This window comes from Anser anser (genome assembly GCF_964211835.1).
Source record: "Anser anser genome assembly, chromosome: 18".
NCBI lineage: Eukaryota > Metazoa > Chordata > Aves > Anseriformes > Anatidae > Anser > Anser anser.
In genome coordinates this window covers 8,039,789-8,062,395 of record NC_139739.1, presented here as the reverse complement: position 1 = coordinate 8,062,395, position 22,607 = coordinate 8,039,789, and the positions used below count along the sequence as shown (strand labels likewise).

Genomic DNA, 22,607 nt, shown 5'->3' with positions numbered 1-22,607 from the left:
CACTTCCTATTTCATTCCAGGTGGTTGGCTCTGTTCAAATATCCAAGTGAGTCTGAGTGATCTTTAACTCAGAATGAACCTCTTGTGCTTGGAGGGGCAAGTAACTGAGATACCATACCTAGCTCTGCATGTTAAGAGCAATTGCAAGGATCGGTTGAGCCAGGGTTTTAAAGAGGTCCCTGGTGCAGAATAAAATGTGAAAGAGCTGATGAGGTAGTCTTAAAACATTTCCAACTCTTTGAAAGAAACACACATGTACATGCATGTGTGCACATTATATGTTTTTAATTTTGGAGGGGTGATGGATCCTAAATAAAGCTTCCTGGATTTTCACCCCATAAATACTATGGTGAGTTCAGATGGCTAAATTTAACTATCCAGACTGAACAGTCTTGTATTCTAAGACCACGTCCATTTCTGTCCAACATCTAATTGCATATCTCTACATATGGTGTACAGTCGGCTGTAAGCTGACAAGATAAGGCTACTAGGCAGCCTTGGTGGGCGGGGGGGGGGTGGGCGGGACGGGACACACGACACATTAGGAGACTGTTTTATAAACAAAGCAAAAAATCTACCTGGAGAAGGGTTCTCTTTTTACTACCACCCCCCAAAAAAAAACCACCACGTAATCAGTGATGTATCATCTATTTAGTGGGTATACTTTACAGGAAATGACAAAATATAAAAGAACCTTGTGGTCACAAGCACAGGATCATAACCAAACATTTTGACTTCAGAGTGATCTTCTTTAAGGGCCTAAGGTCTGCATAAACAAGTTCTATCCTCATCTTCACTCATTACTCTAATATTAAATCTTTCTAGTACAGCCTTCAAACAAAGACCTAAAAGCCCTTTAACTTGGATAAGGAGATAAGACACGTCTGTTCCTGAAGACACTAATAAATGCGGCAGCTCTTAAAAGTTCAGTCAGCTTGAAGTGTAGTTGATTATTCCTTCTCTGGCATTTCTAAAAAGAAGTGGAAGTGACATTTTTATGCCTAAAACTGGAAATACTTGTGAGAAATGCACAGAAGCTGAGATGTGCATAATGCATGAATGAGGGAGAAGTGGATTATGATCTTTGCACATCTTTTCCCCACACACCTGAAACTGGGTATTCTCTATCAAGTGTGCATCTTGGCCCCTGAGGTTGTCTTAGAAATTTAGTGGCTCCACTGTATGTCTCCAGTTTGGTCTGCTGAGGTTTTCACTCTGGCTCTGTGTACACACCAAGATAACTTGATATTTCTTGGGTATGTTGTAAAAGAAAACAAACTACACTGGACAGGTCTCAAGCCAGAGAATCTGAGATTGTGCTCACAAATAACAAACATCAAGACAGGACGTCCTCCTTCCCCTTCTTTGAGATAAACACTTCAAAAATAAACAGTCTTTGGGACTATGCAGGCAGGACAGCGTCCTCCAGAATGCTGTGAACAGCAGCTCCTCATAACCAGCATTAACATGAATGAAGAAAATGTATCACCACTGCACTCAGGGCTTCAACAAAAGCTATGAACACAAATGGGCTGAGGGTTTCCCTAACCAGGACCTTGCATCACTTTGTCTCCTCTTCAGCAGGGCATACGTCTTTACAAGCTAAACTGCACAGCCGTGTCACCTTCTCCTACCAGCTACATGTAACAGCAACCTCCCCACATTCTCTCTGGGCTCCCAGCACCACCTCACGCCTGAAGCATTCCTCTCTTGGAGGCAGGCCAGAGAAGCTTGAAAAACTGAGCCTTGCCTGCTTCTAGTGGTTTGGGCAGAGGCCGCTACCCATCACTGAAGAGCTCTTGTGGGCAAGCTGCCACATTCGTGGCTTTTTGCAAGACCCTCCTGCCTGGTAATCACCTATCCATTCCTCACACCTTAAGATTTCCTCTGGCAAGCCACTGTATTTCATGTATCAGTACATTAACCATTGCCAATCACACCCCTTTGTATGCTTGAAAACTGCAACCCTTGCTGCCTGCCAAAAAAAATGTTCCTCTGAATAGGTCCCTTCTGAACCCACATGAGTTTGATGTGCGTCTCATCAACAAACTCAGCGGCTTATCTTCTGAACAGATAAAAAATTGGAAAAATAAATAAATCCCCACCCTTTTCATAATTGGCCTAATTGGTGTAGGCATATATCAACTGTTGCTTTTTAAAAAAAACAACCTACCATTAGCAAAGATTAAAAAATGTGCCAAATTTTTTGCATGCCTCTGTCAAAAGCCTGTGAATTTATAACTTGCTGCGGAAGGGAACATCTGTGTTTAATTGATGAAATTCAGCCTTCATAATGGATGATGTAAATGAACTAAACAGTTTTGTCAGTAATTCAGTTGTGGATTATAAACTCATCAGAAATCCTCCCCCCCTCTCCCTTGCAGATCTGTCTTGCATTTCCTGTCCCTTGTGTATTTTTTTTTCCTGTTCTCCAAACAAATCTTGAAGGTTTTCAGTCTCCCAAGCCATAATAAATGAAAAATTGCCCTATTGCCATGACCTTTCAGCCATATTTCTGGAATGCATGTGTTGCACAAATCCACCATCCCTAGGTCTGCGGACACAGGGTACCTGTTGGGATTCAACTAAATATTGCTGCTGACTGGCAACCACGTGTCTCGCAGGTGAACAAAAAGCATCTGAGCCTGACACTGAGGCTCCATGGACATGCACAGAGTCTCCAAATGATGACAGATTCAAGTGAAAATGAAGGCAGGAATTCGAACGTCTCTTGAGAGTGGGGGCGAGGGATTTATAGCAATGCACTTACCCATTCAACACTTCGTTGATTAATCACACGAGATCCACTGAGCTGATGGCTGCTGCTTTTGGGTGTTAACAAAGTCTTCTGGTAGTAGAGGTGGGGCTGTGAATGCTTCCAACTGCCTTCTCAGTATCTGAAAAAAGACAACTAGGTCAGTTCACGTATTTCTCAAAATAAAATCTCAACCCTCAATCACTGCTAATTAAGGAAGTTTGGGCTGATGTGTAATCCTCCTACAGCCATGAGTACCTTTCAGTAGCAGCAGTTCTGGTGCACATTCTGGCTCCAAAACTGGGTACTTCTTTTAAATGAAAAGTTAGACATTATTTGTTGGTTCCTGATATACAAATATTTAAGAGTGAGCTCAAGAGACAGAACAAAGACATGTCTGCACTGCTACTCCACGAGAGAAGGAAGTCACAGAGAAGCCCTCTTTCTTCTTAGTGTAGGAGTAACCCTCTCCCTAACAGAAGAAAGGGTATAATCACTGGAAATCATCTAGTTTTCAGTAAAATCCCCCACACAACAACAAAAGTATCTGTAATTCTAAAGTAAATTAGGAAGTGAAACTAAATGTTAGGATTCATATCCTCCTAAATTGACAAAGTTTTGCTGTTCTCAGCTGGATTTTTACCATGAATTAACTAATTTAGATCAGAACAACAACAACAAATTACCTCCTAGAGGAAAGATCTGTAAATTTCTCTTTACCTATTTTGGCATTACATGCTGTGGGGCACCTAAAGCATTCACAGAAAATAATATGATCTGGGTGCATGAATATGGTTTCTTTTCCACTTGAGACTTCAAGCCATAGTCCAGGTGCCTTAAGTTAGAAGCCCGTAGTTTATTCCACTATAATTAGCACAACCTTTGATTTAAGTGACACTTTTAAAAGTCAAAGATTGGATTTCAATCTGTAGTATGGAAAACAATTTCTACCCACTTTGCTGTTTTGGTCCTTTTTTATTGCCACCCTGACATCTACCCTGAAATTACTCTGAATATGAAAAGCACCTGCTGGAAAACAAAGTTCATGCCTTGCAGAACAGGTCTGGCTTTTTGTTTTTACTTAAGGGCTTTTAACATTTGGCATTGCATTATTTTTTCTTTCCATTTCAATATGGGCCAATGGAAAGGAGCATGAGAAAAAAAAATTGAGTATTTTGATCTTTGTGGCTTTATATGGACTTCATAAGCTTTGTTTGTTCTACTGCCAAACTTCCTTTGTGTTTAAATAGATAACAGACCAAGACGACTAATCATTTCCAATAATAATAATAAAAAAGAAAAACAAACCCCCAAAGCCTTCCCTTTGTCTTCCAATTAATGCTAGTAAACACGTGACCCTAGATAAGGCTTGTGACCTAAGTACTTCTGACTTATTATTTCTCCTTTTCAAAAACAATTGCCCAAGGCAGAGACAGGGCTCTTTGCTCTCCAAATTTATGAAAGAATCTTGAAAAAAGGCTCTGAGAGCATCTTTGGGAGAAGGTCATTGTAAACATGATATGCAGAAAACAGCCTCATACACCTTTAGAGAACAAGCAAAGTGGTAGGTAGCACAACCATTTACGGAGAGTCCTCTTTGGACTGTGAAGACTATTTATGGAGAAAGAAGAAATAACATATTTCACATTGGACTATCACTGTTACACAAAATGCATGTTGATTGCTAGTTTGCTAGTGAGAGCTGGTATCTGCTATCACTATTTTGAGAGGCTTTGCATTTGAAGTACAATTTACCCAATAACAACCACCTAAATTTTACTGCTTATTGAAGTAAATAAGACAATGTCTTTGAAACAGAGGATGAGTTGGTTGCATGAATCATGCGTAATAATCACTGCAAGGGCCTTTTTACATTTGAAAAAATGGTTTTGTAATGAAAATAACACAGAGTTCAAGATACTGTGGTGACAGTCTTTCTTTAGCTTCTTAAGATTTTGAACATACAACAAGCCATTTAGGATGACACATTTGTGCGGTGAAAAAATTGTATGTCAGCAAGTAATGTATTCAGTAATCAATAACCTGGGAACACCTCTTAGCCAAAAGCAGAAATTGATGCTATTATGATCAGTAATAGAAAAAGGAATGGAAATTAATTACTTATCTAGATTACATTTCTGCAGAGGTTGATTATTCCATATACACTTGCACGGTCTTTAAGAATGGCTGTCCATATGAGAGATAAATGCTCTAAATGTGAAAGTAGAAGACAGACTTTTATGAGCTTAATGAATTCCCATTTCTTGAGGCTCTTATACCAGTCACTAACGGGGAAGGATAGGACTTTCAGTAGGTCTAGGAGGCTGCATCCTGTATATTGTCTCTGGCAAGATGTAAGCTAATTTGTTTAATTTCCCAGGTATATTATTCCTGTGGTGCAGTTGTGGAATCAATGGAAAGAGGCCTGATTTTATCACCAGGTTTTCCAAAAAACTACTACCCAGGGACACACTGCGTTTGGCAATTTTTCATTCCCATGAGAACCCATCTCATCTTGGAAATTTTTGACTTTGACATTTTTGAAAGCTCTAGTGAAACTCCACCCTCCTGGGATGGCTTTTCAGCCCCTGCTGTAACGGAAAGTAAGGACATGCCCCCTCCTGAGGAAAACCTGGACTTCGCTCTCCATACCACAGAATCCTCTCTCCAGACCTGGATGTCGAAGGTGGCTCAGAATCTGAGCAGCACAGGAGATCAGTCAAAAGAGCTTTCTGGTCACCTGGAACAATTTCCAGGAGCTGCCTCAAAGAAAGATGAAGCCAAACAAGCATCTGAAGAAAACCAGTCTAAACAGATGAAGGAACCCAAAGGGATCACCAAGACCCAAACAGAAGAACTGCCATTCTCTGTGGCGAGTGGTGCCACGATGCAGAGACAAAATATCAGTGACCAAGAAACAGAGGAAGATTTGAAAGGCAAAATTTTGCTTGCCCGCCTAGCTGCTAGTGAGAGAGATGAAGTTTTGGGAGAGAGCTGGACTCTCCCCACAACAGTACTGCCAGTGGAAATCTCCTCCAGCCCACAGTCAGCAGTGGATGTCTGTCCCCATGATGTATTGTATGTTTCTGATCTCATCACTTTTTCATCTCGCTTCTGTGGACCAAATTCACCTTTAAACAAGACCATGGTCTTTGGTTCATCTCTGGAAATGGTTGAGGTTATCATGGAGCTAATTACCACCACTGACCGGGGACGAGGTTTTGCAATGCTCTTTGAATACAAGAACATCACTGAACCCAACACTGTAGATGCTGTGAGGCAGGAAAGAAAGGAAAACATGATGATGCTGGCAATTTTAACAGGGACCGTCTTCTTCGCACTGGCTTTGCTCTCTGCCCTCTGCATAGCTTGCAGGTAAGATGATGCATGTCTGAGCCTTTGAAGCATGTGACATTATCTGTACATGATGGGAAAGACCAGAAAACAAATATACATTTCCTTTGCTCTTCTAATGCTTGCTGTCCTTTAAGTACATTAGTGTGTGGCTACAGAGGAAATCAAAGCCAGATTCTATTCCTGCCACACGCTCCACAGTTTTCTTTCCCAGATCTACAGCTCCACTGCCTCCAATCTATTTTATTTTTCCTGCAGAAACACCTGGAAAGTGAGGACTTTCTTGGTCATTATTTGCTTTTGCTACTTGTTTCTCAGTTTTGGGACACTAGGTGCATTGGGGACAAATGCAGAACAGAGATCACCTTTTCCTGAGTATCCCAAGCAGGCCAAGCACTGCACATTAACACTCTGCAGAAAAGTAAATAGCAACTAAAATACTTCCACTTGGAATTAACATGTGGTTACCTACATTAACTAGCATTTTCCAATTGGAAGCAAATTTTATTCAAGCGACTCTGAGACTTTGAAATTCTAATGCACCTCATGAGGTAAGCAGTTACCTACACATCCCAGTCACTGCTAGGGGAAGAGCCACGAGCTGTGCTGTGGTATCTGTGCCTGTCCACAAAGGTCATCTGAAATGACTTGGCCAAGTGAGCTTAAGGTTAGCCTGGGTGGCTGGTTTCCAGGTCCTGATGCTAACCAGTTAAACAGCTAAAACCAGCCAGTGATGAAAGCAGTCCTCTCCAGTCAATTGCTTTTATTTGTTTTCTCCTGATATATCTATCAGGAGAAAGCTTCTCCACCCCCCCAGCACGTTTGCATTTTTCTTACTAACTCTAGTGAAAACATTTCTGTAAAAACATTGCCTTTTTTCTTCTCCTTCCAACAAGTTCAAAACAAAGCACAAGCTCCCCAGGTTTTTGTCAAAACAAACAGTATTTTTTCAAATATTTTGACTGCAATGGAAGCATCAGGCAAACTGAAACAAATACTGCCCCTTGTAGGGCTCAGCAGAGCCCTGTGGGCTCTGGAGTGCCAGGAGTGCCTGGGTATTAGTAATAGCGTTTGTTTCACAGTGACAGCATTCAACTGGTCTGTCCCCTCTTCCTGTATCCTCTACCTCAAGTATTTTGGATCCTCCAACACAAAAGTTCTCAGGATGGCCCAGCAACGTCTAGTAGCTGAGGTTGGTTTGATAAAGGAAATTTGTTTTCCTTGTCCTTTTGGAGGCTGCATTTCTAGCTGTGCTGAATAAATACAAAATATAGGCCATCACTGTACTGAGAATGAGAAAATGTGGGCAAGGTGGTGGAGCTTAAATATAATCTCCCTTGCTGTATATAGAAATTCCTGCTTTCAGGGTCTGGGCTTTTCATAGTTGCAAGAGTTAAACTTGCATGTGTTACATCTAACTAACCTTTTTCCTTTTTAAAGAGCTTGCAGAATACTAATTTAGACCACAATTTTTTTGCTAGCTCTAAAGGAAAACGTCTGGTGGAAAATGTCTTCCAGATACTAAATACTTCATTTTTATACCCTTGCCAAACTTCAAAAGCGGCAGAAACATGCTGCCTTTGCTATGGCAGCAGTCTTGCTAATACACATGTTGAGTAGGCTGTTCTTGCTCCATTTTCCCTATTTAATTTCACTGCAGCTATCCATGAAGCTGAGTATTATTCAAACCAAAGTAAATCAATGTGAGATTCCACTGTCTGTAATTTGTGCTGTGCAGTCTGCTCAGAAAGTCAGGGCATGCTGCTCACATGTACGATTTGGCTTTTTGCTTCTCAGATATTTACAAAACATAGTAATGTTCTATAGTTGACTGACAGAGAAAACAATGCTTCCCCCCCCAAATGTTATATGTTCTGGTCACTGAGGACATCTTGAAAAAAAAAAAAAAAAGGAAGGAAAATATCTGTCAGATATTGACTGTATATAGAGAGAACTATCCCTAGTCCTTTAGTCTCGTGAAAGGCTCTTTGCTATGCCAGCTGCCTGTTCCCTGCACAGTATTCCAGGGAGGCCTTGATTACTTTTATTTCTTGTTAGACTTAAACCCTGTGAGATCTGTGGTGTGGAAGCAATGCCATGACCTGTGCTGAGCACATCACTTAGGCTGCACTGGAAAATTCTTTTTCGCTCTTTCCTGCCCTAACTGCTTTAAGGATATTTGTCTCTGGCCCCAGCACCACTGGCGCTGGTTGGAGCTCGCCTACACTTTCCAGCTGTGGAGGTTTTGTGTTTTTTTTTCTAAAAACAAAGTTTAGAATAAGACTGCAGAGACCATTAAGCACATCTAACCTTCTTTCAGTTTGAGACTACCAAACTCTATTTTATGCTTCTTGCCCTAAATAGGGGCTTGAAATCAGGTGTCAGGAGTGTTTTAGCCATAGCTTGTCCTCATTGCCAAAAATGTCAAGACTGCAAGGGGTGGGCTGAGGGAAGAAGTGAAGATGCTTTAATAACACAACACATTCAGAAATGCGACCGGCTCTCTGAGGCATGACAGTACTTACCCTGGCTGGAATATGCCATTGCAAAGGAGATGCCAAGAGTAACCCACAGGCTCTTTGCCCCGTAAACTTGCCTTTCACTTCTCTTCGTGCTCTGCTTGCTCCTCTGGTTCCACATTGGCATTTAGCTGCGATTCTACCATTTCTATCTGCTGCTCTTGCTCAGCTAAAAGTAGCAGGGGGTTAGCTTTGCCAGGGTTAGAAATGGCCCAGGCCAGGCTTGGCAACTACTGCCACTCTGATGCACCAAGTCGTCAGCAGTGTCTGCTCAGGCTCATTGCATTCAGCCAGGGCAAAGCTCTCTGGGGAAACTCCAAGTCTCCGCCACACTGCAGCTTTTGTTTGCTGTTTGGGGAGGAAATGAAAGCTTCAGTTGTTAGTTGGCCAATAATTCTAATTACTTTTGGCCATGAGGCCTGGCTCAAGCAATGGGGTATTTTTTATTTTCTTTCCCAAGCCCCAAAAACAAGAGACACATCTACCTTATTTAATTTTAATCCTGTCCAGCGCAGCCAGACTTTTGCTCAATGGTTGCAATCCATGGATTGCAACTGCATATTACATCTGCATAGCCTGCCAGTGACCTGTTTCCAATTACAACCCGTCTACACGTACAGCTATTTCATCACGTTGTCATGCGCTGCCATTTCACTCCATACAAGCTGCCCTGCCTGCAGCCTGATCTTCACCTGGGGATGGAACTTCTCCTTCCTCCTATAACACCCTCCTAGAGGATCCTAGTCACTTCTGGGCTAAAACCAGAGCTTTTCTCTGCCATCCTCATACTAAGTATAACCCAGAAACCCTAACCTGCCTGTTTGTAGATGTGTCCTCTGCTCCTGTCTCTCTACAAGAGGCTAGTTTAGTTAGAAACATAAGATGGCTGGACATAGAAGGAGCTGCCTGCGGGGGAGCACAGGGCAATTTTCTCAAAGCTTTCAACAGACTTAAATTTTTGGTTTACTTGGGAAGGTTTAAGCAGCTTTTAAAAAATGCACCTTCTTTTAAATGATGAAAACTGTTATATTTGCACATTGGGTATTTTATATGCATGAGCTATGCACTGATCTAAATCACGGATCTACTTGGTGGCCAGGCACTGCAGCATGCCATGGGAGGTGCAGTGCAGCTGGAGAGAGAACTAAAGACCACTGGCTCAAGTCTTGCAAATTAGAGCATCTCTCCAGGCACTTTAGCTGCAGCTCTGAATAGAAAGAAAAAAAATCTCAAGTTTCCACCAGAACTTTTTGTTGGCCTAATCTAGAAATCCTTAGCCTTGGTGTGCGTTAGTTTTTGACAGTAAATCAAACCGTTTGTTGGAAATAAGACACTCAATACCCAAAGCACGATAAAGGAAGAAGTTAGATAGGGGATATTTCAAGCAGTTACACTTTGCTATCCTAATTTAAACCTTGGGAGGAACAGGACTCTTCCCTCTCCTGTTCTCCCTTCTTCTACTGTCCTTGCACAGAAAACTGATATTTTCTGGAAAACTGGCAACACCTTACTGTCCCTCTGGTTCATTCTGCCAAACTGCAGTGTGGCTTTCAAGGTAGCTATGGTGCCTGCTAAATATTGTAAAGCACATTTATAAAAAATGGAAAAGAACCAGATCGGTGTAAGATATTGACATTTCTTAGTGCAGAACTTGCACTGTTTATCCTAGTTTATCAATTGTCAGCTGCTGAGACTTTTATAATGGATATTTCATCTTTTCAGCTTTGTCCCAGCGAATATGAATATCTTATAAATGGGACATCTGTATATAGGACTCAGAGGAACACATTTTCAGTCATGTTTCCAAGGATTTGAGCATCTTGTTTGTCACATTAAGAGTTCAAATAAACTCGGAAGTGAGACCATCCAGTTTACTAACAAGTCTGGGTTGACAAGGCCCGGTGTTCAGTGCAGAAGAAATATGTGCTAATTTATTTATTTTTCTTAAAAGAGAACATTCCCTTTTTGGTCTTCAGTCCTTAGGTGGTAATATTTCAATAAATGTTTGTAACACACCAGTTGTTTGAAACAAGAATATTTATGATTCTGAGATTTGAGTAAATGGGCTTTAGCAGGAAAGAGTAGGAATATGGTAAGAGAAGAAAATATGAACGTGATATGGAAAAAGCAGGAAACTGCACGTAGTTCTCACACCATCTACCTGAATGCCTTGACCACTATGCTAATTCATTATTTTGGGTCATGTTTTACTCAGTCTCTCCTGCTTAAATAGTTCTGGTGGCTAATAAGAACTTCTGGTGTGTGTGTGCATGTGTGTGTGTGGGGGGGCATATTTACATATGCATGTTCTACTCATGAGTATTTCCTGCTTGGCTTGATCTTGATCTTCCAATTAGGAAACAACACTTCTCAGAAATCTCTCGCTGCTCCCTCTCCCCAAACCACTGAGTTAAGGCAGCCCTGCATACCGTGGCAAAGCCCATGTGGCAGCTGATGTGATCTTGCTTCCTGGAGTAACAGCTATCCATCTGGAGTCCTTCTGAATTAAAGTCTGAAGTGCCGACTTGCTCTCCTCTTTCTGTAGTCTCCTCCGTATTCATTAGGAATAGTCCTGGCGACACATCATGCTTTTTTTCCCCTCTATCATTTCACTTGCCAGTCAATAACCATTTTTTAAAGAGTTCCAATGATATGGTGAAGAAATGAAACCTTATGCCTGAAATGGAGCAGATGCTGACTCCTGGCCAGACTCATCAAGTGGCCTCTTAGCCCCCAAGTCTTAGAGAGAAGCAACAATGAAATGGTGCCTGAAATCTTGACTTCAGCACATCATTTAAAAGACACCACCACAAACCTTGTATGGAAGCCAGCAAGAGGAAATATGCCAGCCAACAGCACAGTTAGTAAGGAAAAATAGTAACACAGGTCACATCATATATTAACACTCCTGTGTGTTTCTGCACTGTCCCATGAAGAACTGCTGTACACCAAAATAAAATATACTTGCTTCAGTCATGATTGTGTTCAGCCTGTCTTCATGACATGTTTACATCTTACTCATCCAAAATGTAAATAACACTAGTTGTTTCATAATGTTGGATTTAGTAAAACTTAAAAAAAAATAAAAATTGTTAAGAATATGATTGTTTCCCTTCATCCCAACAGGCACATTTAGCTGGTAACCATCTGCCATAGCAGTTTCCATTAATAAAATGGTCATACAGATGAACATTTTATGTTCTCTGCTTGCTAAATATAATCCAGCATGCAATACCAACTACGCAGATGAAATACTCTGTATAACAGGATAAGAACAATGTCACTGCTCAGACCAAAGGAAGGATTTCAGTTCTGCTATTTAGTTACTGACATCAAAGAACAGACTGTGGGGGGAAGGCCAGTAAGACTTTGAAGAGGTCTGAACTCTGTTCCCATTTTTGTGGTGATCATGGGAAGAAGACAGATTCTTCTCCTCTTCAGCAGACTTTCCACTACATGAGCATATCAGTCTTTCCCCCGGCCTACAGGCCTTGAGCCTTGGCAAGTGTTTTGGATGCTCCTGTAGGCCGAACAGCTTGTAACCTGCTAGGCCACCCTTGCAGGAAGAGCACAGCCGAGACCTTCCCTTCTCTGGGTTTAACTCACTTGTGGGCTTCTTGTTGTTGTTGCTGTCTCTCCTTTTCAGGCAGAGAACGTGCCCCAAAAGGAGCTCATCCAACGCATGCAGTGACCAGGAGGTTAGTGCTAATGGCTTCAGCAATTTCTGTTTCTCTCTTTCATATTGGCTGTTGCACTGTTTATCTGACGATGTTTACTGGGGCATGTTCTGAGTTGTAGAACGGGATCCAGAACTCCGCCGTTGATATCAATGAGCTCCAGCTCGTGGTGCCAAGTCGGGAGAATGAAAACAACAACCACTCTGTCAGCCGGGAGCAGGCGGGTAAGTGCGGCGCACCGGCAGGGGCGGGTCAGGGCACCCTGTAGGCCTCGGCCTGCTAATCAGACCATTTCTTCCTTGCCATCCTCCTCCCCGTCTCGCCCAGGCACAGCTGGAGAGCTACTTCACAGCAGAAAGGCTTTGTTGTGGGAATATCCCTTGCTGCTCTCCCCCCTCACTGGTAGGGCAATTGCCCTGGCAAGGAACACACAGAGGCACAGCTCCGGGACACCGCCAGCAGAAGCTGTCATAGCACAGAGCATTGCAGAGGCACTGCATTAGCAACGCTAATGTGTCTGCTTCAGGCTGCTACAACCACAGCTTATAATCATCCACGAACTGTGGAAGACTTTCATCTGCCCTGTGTCTAACCTTGTCTGGATAAGGATGGGTTTTACAATGCTTACATTGGCTTTGAACAACTTTGACTCCCGGAGCTAAATTTTTCTGCAGGGCAGTATGGATGAGACTGCTTTAGATGACATTTACCTCACAGTGTGTTTCCAGAACAAGAACAGGGAGTTCTCCAGCCAAGCTGCAGACATTGTCACTTGTTGAAATCTTGAGTCACAGAATCCTGTAAGCGCACCTTTTGGTCGGATGCCAACAAGGAGCCACTTCATGGCACACATGGTGCGCTGCAACACACCATCAGTTTCCCACTAAACCATCAGCTTTTATACACAGTTCTCACGTGGATATCTTCCTAAAAAGCTATTTCTGTTCTGCCAAGAGTCATTAAGAAGGTTATGGCCAGAAGCCAGAGCTCTCCTGGCCTGGGCCTAAAGTACAGACCTTGCAGATGCAAACACGCACATACACCTATGGCAATGCCTGGAACATAGGGCTGCCTGAGGGAGCAGCATCGCCAGGGCTCAAGCAAAAAGGACTTGTAAACACTTGTGACAAAAATCAAAGTTCACTATTAATAGGAATGAGTAACAACAAATAAAGAACGAGTTAAGAAACTCTGCAAGTTTCTGATCTGCAGAAAAACCTTATGCATTTAGTATGGGGGATTTCAGTTTGGATCTGGCTTTATTAGACAGCAGACCCAAGGGTGTTTCTTTCTTTCCCTCACCCACTACCATTTGTTTTGTTTTTAAAGGCATGTAGTTTCAGGAAAGCAAACTGTTGGCTTGTGTTTTGTTCTGACTAGTGCAACAGCCAGACACGGGTCTAGTTTATCTGAGGAGAGAAGCAAAGGTGAGGGAGGAGGGATTATCATAGATAAGTCGGGAACAGATGTTTTGGACTCTCCCAAGCAGTCTTTATGGATTTTCTTTTCTCAGTCACTTCCTGCGGAGGCAGCATAGAACGGTCTCCACAGGATACTGACCCAGATGTGCCCTCTTCCACCTCCGCAGTGACCACTGAGACAGGGAGCGATGAAGTGTTTATTATTTCTGCTGGACCTGGAGCCAGTGGGCTGAGCTTTACCACCTACAGAATACAGGTAGGAATGCTCTTGGGCATCTCTAGAAGCCCAACAAGCCACAGGATGTCCTTCTTGAAAAGCACTTGTCATATCCCTTCACTTAACACTTCTTGCTTGCAGAAATGGTAGTGAACTAACCAGGCAGTTCTCCTGACCATCAGGCTGAGCTGCTTTGAACTTATGTGGGCTGTGATCCCTCAAGCCAGCATCTTCCCAGCTTAGATAAGATCAAATTCAGAAGTCTACCTTGGACCTTATAGGTGACAATGCAATGGTCTGCCAGTGGACTGTAGGACCAGTCCACACAATACTGTCACAGTTTATGGAACAAAAGCAGCCAGTACCCCTACACTTGATTAGCATATTGGCCAGGGGGTCAGGCTAGTCAGAATTTTCCTACACTATTGCAAGTCACATGCTAAAGCTTCCCCTCCAGTCAACTGCACTGATTAACACACACACATACACAGAAGAAAATCTAGTGTCTTCCCTTGCCCAAGCACATTACCTTCTGAGGAGCAGGGCACGTGAACTGTATTGGTACCCAAATACCCAAATCAGACACCCTTGAACCCCAGTGCTCCTTGCTCCTTCTTTCCAGTGGAGAGAGCTTCACCTGGTGGCAGCCACTTACAAATACAGCTTCTAGACAGAGAGGAAACCTGTTTCTCTTCTTCTTTCCCCTACTTTAGTCAGAATGAAGAACACACTTAAAGCAAAACATTTCTTTTATACCATGCCTTCTACGAGCAAGCCAGCAGAGAATGTATGTCTATATACACACATATAATATAGTGTTACAGCAACTCTAACTGAACATAATGCACAGAATTAAATTGATTTACCACAATATTGACCAAGGATACTGCTCCTTCTCAGTGATATCCTTTTTACAGCGCTCTCAGCCAAACCTCCAAAGGATCAAAAACAAACAAACAAACAAAAAAAAAGAGGTTCCGTGAAAGACCACCTTTAAAAAAGCACTGGCTTTTTCAGCACAGCTGAAGACTATCCTCTCTGACTGGGGTGGAAATTGAGCCCAGCAGGTGATTTGCACACCTGCACTTAAGTGTTATCTTCAGGCTAATTGGGTTACTAAATATTAGACATAAAGATGATTTATGTTCACAGTTACATTTCTAGATGTGTATTTTAGGGTGTATGATGAATCTGGCCATCCAGCTCCTGATTTTTGTCTCTGAGCCCTGCAGAGGGTAGGTACACAGTGTTTGTGTTGCGCCCCTACACTGGGCGGGTAGGATGAGTTACCTGCTGGGGCCTAGCTGCTCTCTTGGCAGGGCCCAAGAAGTAATCTGCGTGTGAAAAGACCAGTGAAATGCTGAGCCTGTACAGCACAGTAAATGATGTCTTCAGATTCATCTCACCCAAAATGCTCATCTAGACAAAGCAAACAGCAAAGAGTTTTCATTTAAAAAAAAAAAATCCAAATCTTTTTACTGAGGAATGGTGGCCTCTTGGTTCTACGCCTCTCAGTAAGAGTGATCCTCAGCTCTGCTAGGCAGGCACCAGTCATAAATTGGCTTTTGCTTTTTAGCTTTTAAAATCCATTTGATGAAATCAGTCCCCTGTCAGAAGGTAACAGCTGAGATAGCAACCACACCTCTCTGTATGGGGACTAGTGTGAGGAAATGGAGGGCAGGGCTGATGATGCAAGAGGAACCAGTGTCTTTAAGGTGGCTTCTGAGGAACACAGTGTCCCCAGGAGGGTCATGGCTTTCTAAGTCCTGTTTGGTTTAAGTCATCGCTCAGCCTTTGGCTAATTTACACCTATGACCTGTTACTTCTATTCAGACAAGTTCCAGAGGAACAGGTTTGAGTAAAGACTAGCAGAGTACTATCATGGACGTTTAAGAATCACTTTTTTTTTTTTCTGAAAGATTTTCAGAAATCTAGAAAATACATTATTCATCTCGACAGTTGTTCCCAGTACATCTGTCTCAAAACCATCAAAATAATAAACCCTGAGACAGCCTGAAAAGGCTTCTGAGGAGAAGACAGCTGGATTATAAATGTATAAATAAAGTTTCTTACTTTAATCAAATCTGAGACTAGGAGCTCAATATTGAAACAAATTTATCTGGAGCCTGAATACACCCTCTGCCAGCTTCCTACAGAGAAGCTCATTCTTGTCTCTGCCCATCCTTTTCCAGTATGACATCATAACTAAATACTTTCTTTGATTTGTAGAAACTTAGGAGATTCCGTTTATCAGAAACAAAAAATGACAAGCTTTTGGTCTCTCAGGACTTTTAAATCCAGGACATGGTGGGATTTATTTCAGAGCCTCTTTAAGGACTGCATAAACTGTGGGAATGTGGATGTTGCATTCTTCTCATGACAGTCATATTCACACAGCTGAAAATTAAAAATACATATAGCGTTGTGAAACAGGAGGCTTATATGAACAACAGGTGAATTCAACAGAGCAATTCTGCTCATATGCAAAGATGGTGAGTGGTTTTATGTGCTCAGCTCCTGATGATGCCAATTTTACACCTGTCTAGACATCTTATTCTCCTGCTAAAACATGTTTTCCACCTGAAAAAACATTTCTTATGTGAAATTGGCTCTACTCTTGGCCTTATGTCTCTTGTTCCACTCACCACAGACATCGAGAACAGATTACTGCCTTTCTCTTTGTTTTAATTCTTTGTATTCTCTTGATTCTTCCCTAACTCAGACTGAAGAGCACCACTTAATTTAGTCTTTCCTCCTGAATCATGCATTTTTTTAGACTTCTGAGTCTCTTGTTGCTTGCTTCTGGATTTCATCCAGTGGGCCTCATCCCCTCCTTGGAGTTTTGTTTGACAAAACACATCTGGAGCCTACCAAGAGCCTAGCAGAGTGGAAGAATTATGTTTTGCACTGTGAAGTTTAGTACTGTAATCTGTCAGATATCTTCAGTGTAATGAAGCTCTAGGTATTTGATATATGCAGTTAGTGGTAGGATTTTTTTCTTATATAACTGAAAATTCCCAATTCACTGTAAAACCTGAAACTGAAGAAACAAAGTAAAACTGCTGTCCAGTGAAGACAGTGAATCCCATGCAGTATACTGGAAGAGAAATGAGTAGAAATTGTATTCCTGTGTCTTGTCCTGGGAAAAGAGCCACTGAAGAAATCACTCACTTGCACTAAAGGCCTATTTTTAAAGTGTTTTTAAAACCTTTTCACAACAAGTTTTGTAAATGATCTTTACTTATTATTTTCAGGACAAAAACCTAAAAAGAAGTGTCACAAGCCCAGCCTCTGTTTCTGACTGGCTGAATTCTAATCCAACGGCTGTAGGAGCAGACACGGTTGAGAAGGGGAATATTCAGATGGAAAATCATTATCCCAGACAACGCACATGGAGTGCCCGCACTTTCCATGACTTCCTGGCTCCCTTACCACAGTTACAGAAAAAATGGTGTAGCTGGACCACCAACAGTCCCTTCACAAAGCTGGTTGACAACAGTGTAAGTCTTGCTAAGAGAGGAGTATGGGGTGGTCAGGTTTTGTGCTCTGTCCGCTTGCTGATGGGCCATGTTTTCCCCTTGGCCTACTGCTTTGCCTCTCCAACCTGCAAACGCAATGCACTTTCCATACCATCTTGCTTGGTGTACGGGAAACTCTTTTGTCTAACCATATTGTAATTTATTTAGGCTTTCCTGAATTGCTAAAATGCTGCATTCATTGAGATTTCTGACATATTCCCTTTTTCCTGGCTATACCTTACATTAATTTTGACATATTACTATTGCATAGCAAGGAGGCCATAGGTATGGGAGGGATATCTAGGTCTCACTGATGGTTATCAGCAAACCAACAGCAATTGTTACAAAGTTAACAGAGGATGTTCCTTTTTCTTTTAGGGTAATACCATAGGTTTTTGCAAAAGAAAGCATCTTACCTTTACCCTAAGAAGGAATTTTAACTTTTAGTTCCCTTGGGATCGATGTTTCTTAAGAGTTTCTTTTCAAAATATGGCTACCAATTTATTATTATTTTGTACAGGGTTTCTTAAGAGTTTCTTTTCAAAGCATGTCTACCAATTTATTATTATTTTGTACAGGCTTTTCCTACAGCTGCAAGAACCCAAGGTGTTCCAACCAGAAAGGTGATTTCTGCCACTGAGATAGAAGGAGCTTCAGAGACTGTTTACTCTGATTCATCTGCCAGCAATGCCTCATATCCCCTCACTCTGTCTGCACAAAGGCAGCGGAAGCTAAGCTCCTGCAACTTGAAGAAATCCAGGTTTGGGAACCCTTACTTTGGATTTTTAGCTGGTTCCCCTGACAGCAAACGTGTGAGGCCCTTGGATCCCTCAAGACATCTAGGGGTAGTATCGCCAGGTAACAGCCAAAGCCCCACAAATACTCTAGAGAGCTCCAACACCCTGAAAATCAACTTGGTCAATGGTTCAAAAACAAAAGAGCTTGTGGTAGAAACAGATAAAAACAAACCGGTTTTTGTTATTTCTGAAGAAGGAGATGATCAGCAGCCTCTGGTCTTAGCAGAACATCTTAACCAATGTGGAGATCACCTCTCTGAGCAAAATGCTGTGTATGCACCAGCTGTGCCAGACAAACAGCCCGTGGTTCTGACTGCTGAGGGCAACAGTTCTGCCACGTTCATGTCAAATCTTCCATTTTGGGCAAAGTCTCCCGGTTTATACAAAGGTCAAGTGAAGGCCCCTAACTCTTCCAGGGACCAGCAGAGCTTGTCGGCAGTAGATGCTAATACTAGTGAGACCTCACAGAACTTTGATACCTTAGCTGCTCCTACAATATGTGAAGCCTCAGTCCAATGATGCTCTCAGAAAGACAACCATCAGTTCACATAAACAGAGGCAGCAGGCACATGATCTGAATGGAAGTGGTGCCAAGCATGGTAGCCATACGTGGACACAACTTTGTTAAGAGTGATCTTTGCTTCCCACCTGTCGGCACTGGGATTATAGCTATATGTACCACAGCACAAATGCCATCTTCCTTTTTGCTCATTAACAAACCTATTCTTCTGCATGGAATTTTGATGTGTTTTATTCAAGGAAGCATCCTCTGAAAAGGTATTTCATACTGCAGAAAATCTTTTCTGGAATGAGACATGGATGTCATCTGAGACAGTTACATCATGGCTTATATCTGAAATGTAAATCAGTCCTCTGTCACTGTGGTACCACTTGAGTCTTTCTGTTAGAAGCTATGAGTTAAATTCTGCTCGTAGGTATGCCTGTACAATTCAAGCCTTGCCAAGCCAAGGGTAAGAATTCAATCATGCATGTCTGCATACTGTTTTGTAAACAATTTTAAACATTTCATAACTTCTGCACTCTAGCTCAAAGCGTACCAAGCATTAGCATCTCTAATATTAAAGACCATGAGTATCTCTCTCATATCCTAACTCTTTAGAGTGCAGACGAGCTAAGAAAGTCTGACTAGCTTTATTTTTGTTAGATCTACATAGGCTTAAACACTTCAGTCCACTATGTTTTAAGGTGACTCCTCATGGCAACAGGAGCATGTGTACAAAAACACTGAAATACTTGCTTGGAATAGTCTTCAGTATCCAACACTTGGATATTTGCAGCTGCTCTGATCCTATATCCACCAGCTATTTATTACTGGTAACGCACATTAACTAGAGAAACTATTTCCCTTCCTTTAGCAGGCAAGACTTAAAAGACAAAATTAAGCGTGGCAAACTTTGAGTGCTCATTCTCTTTAAAAATGAACTACTAAGTAGCTGTGCCCCCGATCACAAATCCAGCACATTCAATAGAGCACTGAACCAAAGGGAAGCCTGCTTGTCCTATCGCCTTTAATAACCCAATCATTATTTTAATGCCTCCTGGTGATATTTCCCTGCCTTTTCAAGAGAATCCTGAATATTCAACCCACAACTTAGAATTATTGTGCTTTCTTAAATGAAAGAAACTCCCAATGAAGCTGTATTTTGCAACTTGAATCGTTTTGTTTTCTTAAAAAAAAAATCCCTATAAAGTTGTATTTTGCAGCTGATGCAGGACATTGTTCTAAGGCAACAGCATGTCATAAAACAGGTGCCAGAAAGAGATCTCCCATACAAGTCTTCTCCTATATTAGCTACACTGTGCATCGCGTTATCTTAATCCTTCTATGTGAAGGCATTTAAGTCGGATTCCTGGAATATTTAACTGAATTATTTATGATTCCACCTGCTATTACAGCTTCCATCTGCCACTTATTGTCTGAGATATGCAACACAAGATTGTAGGTTTTGCCTAATATTTTGTGTACTTGTTTACGTAGACATATAAGGCTTGCATCTAGTAGCAGTGGAAGTAAAAACGTATATGCCCTTTAGCAGCAGTTGACTCAAAAATGAACAGCAGACAAATGTCAGCATTTATTATTACCAGACTGCGTTGAGTAGTTTTGAAGCACAAGAGTCTGGCTCCAAGTTTTTTGTTTGTTTTGTTTTTTTAAATTAATGTTACATGAATCAAAGGGAAGAGTTAATATATTTACGACAAGAAAATATTTAAACATCTACAGTACTCTAATAACTTCCACCATGTTAAATTCATACACATTGTAAATCAGAGCCAATGCTATGTTACTTATTACATTTCTGGAGACTGAATTACTAAAATCTACTTTGGAAAAGTATTTGTGTTCAGTTACTGACAATACCTACGTGTGAAGGGCTGGGAAAAGTGACTTTTTCAATAAAAGTGTGTTTAACTATTCATTTCTGCAATGTAATGACACAGTTTATTTTGCTGCAATACTAAGTTGTATATGCCTTGCCCCAGAGTACCAGGCCATCTTGTGATGTACACCAGTACAGCAGCCCTACTGCTGCAGTTGCTGCAATGAAACGAGCACAAAAACTGCTGCATGGCTCAGTCAAATACTCAAGGTTTTGATCCTGGTTTGTCCTCAGTAACCCAGCTAGGTAACAAGGGGGTTGTTTACATGGACTTTCTTTACTACCTACCTTTGTAACCAAAGAGCAGACTTCTAAATCTGCAAAGACTGCTGCCAGAGGATGGTTTCTGTGGGAGTTTGGGTTTCCTTTCATATATTGCTCATTTTATCACTGAGTAGCGCTTCTGTCATTGCCTGCTGTAGCAATACATAGCCAGTTATACCTGAGACACTAAATTGGACACCGCATGATCAGCAAGGACTACGTGTGCATGATGAGAGGCTCTCCTGAACTTGAACCGTATGCAGTATTGAACAATGCTGCTTGTTCTCAGAGCAGGGGTGGCAGACATCCTACACTATACAAAGATGATATCTTACACCCCTGAAAGATAGCAAAGCCTAATGCCAAACCAGCACCCACTGCAGATGCACAGAATACCATCCCCTCCCTCCCGTTCAACCCTTATCAGCCAGGAGCACAACATATGGGAGACTTAAGCTTAAATTCCTGACCTGCTTTTTCAAGTTCTTATTATTTTTAGGCAGATCACCGAAATGCCCTGCTACAGAGGTATTTGCATTTTGTACCTGCAAAGAACAGGAAAGAGATTTTCCTCCTCTTACAGCAAAGAGGAACTATTTTGAAATTCTCCCCACCACACCTCCTCCCGCCCAGCTCTGGGTGGAATAAAGTGCTTTAATGCTTTCAGCTGTAAATATTGACTAGGATTAGTTCTTAAACAGGAATGTTTCTGTGCCACTTAACTTCCTCCTAACAGCTATATTACTTTTGAGAGGAGATACACTGCAACTTTTTAATGAGAGAAAACCTCACAGCTCGTGGACTTGAGATGCAGTTTTACCTTTGTGGTAATGCAGTCACTTCACTGTGCTATTTTGCATACTGTAACTAAGCAGCAAATGGGATAAGCATGCTAAACACTTGCTGAAGAGGAAGAAAAATTTTCCTATTCAATTGTGAATGAAATTATGTCTTAAAATCTTATAGATCTAACAAAAAGTTTTTTTCCCCCCACTAAAATTGGATTTGAATAATGTACACTAAAAAAAATAATATTCTGTAACATGCTGGGCACTCCCTCCAGCCAGTGTGTTATATAGATTGAATAGGACATTAAAACAAACAAGCAACAAAAACAAAACAAAAACAAACCACACAGAACCAGAACTGTGGGCATTCCTTTTTTTTTTTTTTTAATTGTTGGAAATAAGAGATTCAAAATAAAAGCTTGAAGTTATATAAGCTGACAAGAATCCTGTGTGCCAGGTTGGTTTTTTTTTTTTTTTGTTTGCTGTCAGGCAGCTAAAATGGTTGAGAATGGAGGCTCAATGGGAAGAAATGAAAGATTAACCATGCAGCTCATGCATCCTAACCTCAAGGACACAGACTAAAATTCAGCATGACTTTGGTTAAAGCAGAGCATTGTGGTTGGTTTAGGTAGTACCTAAACTACTGTCACTATGTAGATGGGGAGGTGGTGGCAGTGGAAATAAAAACAAAAATTCATTTATAACTTGCTAGCAGAAATATGAGCTGAAGTTTCCTTTCAGAAACCTACCTTTTCTTTAAGAGCAGTTGGTTATAAAACATCCTACTCTTAACTGTGGGTTGTTTTTTTTTCCCCTCCACGAGAAGGGCACATGAGTCATAACTAAACACGTTTGAGTTCAACTATTCCAAGCAGTCAGCTACTAGATCTTATTC

General features: G+C 41.6%; 1 protein-coding gene across 1 annotated transcript in view; it reads left to right on the top strand.

Moving 5' to 3' along the window:
* Positions 1-20,695, top strand: part of LOC310883265 (uncharacterized protein) — a 32,997-nt gene extending 12,302 nt beyond the window's left edge. Inside the window, exons 3-8 of the mRNA XM_083803304.1 lie at positions 5,136-6,130; positions 12,275-12,326; positions 12,427-12,529; positions 13,819-13,982; positions 17,198-17,443; positions 18,040-20,695. Of these exons, the coding sequence (XP_083659430.1) occupies positions 5,169-6,130; positions 12,275-12,326; positions 12,427-12,529; positions 13,819-13,982; positions 17,198-17,443; positions 18,040-18,777 (2,265 nt within the window). The 5' untranslated portion in view covers positions 5,136-5,168 and the 3' untranslated portion in view covers positions 18,778-20,695. The remainder of the gene's footprint in view (positions 1-5,135; positions 6,131-12,274; positions 12,327-12,426; positions 12,530-13,818; positions 13,983-17,197; positions 17,444-18,039) is intronic.
* Positions 20,696-22,607: the final 1,912 nt, after the last annotated feature.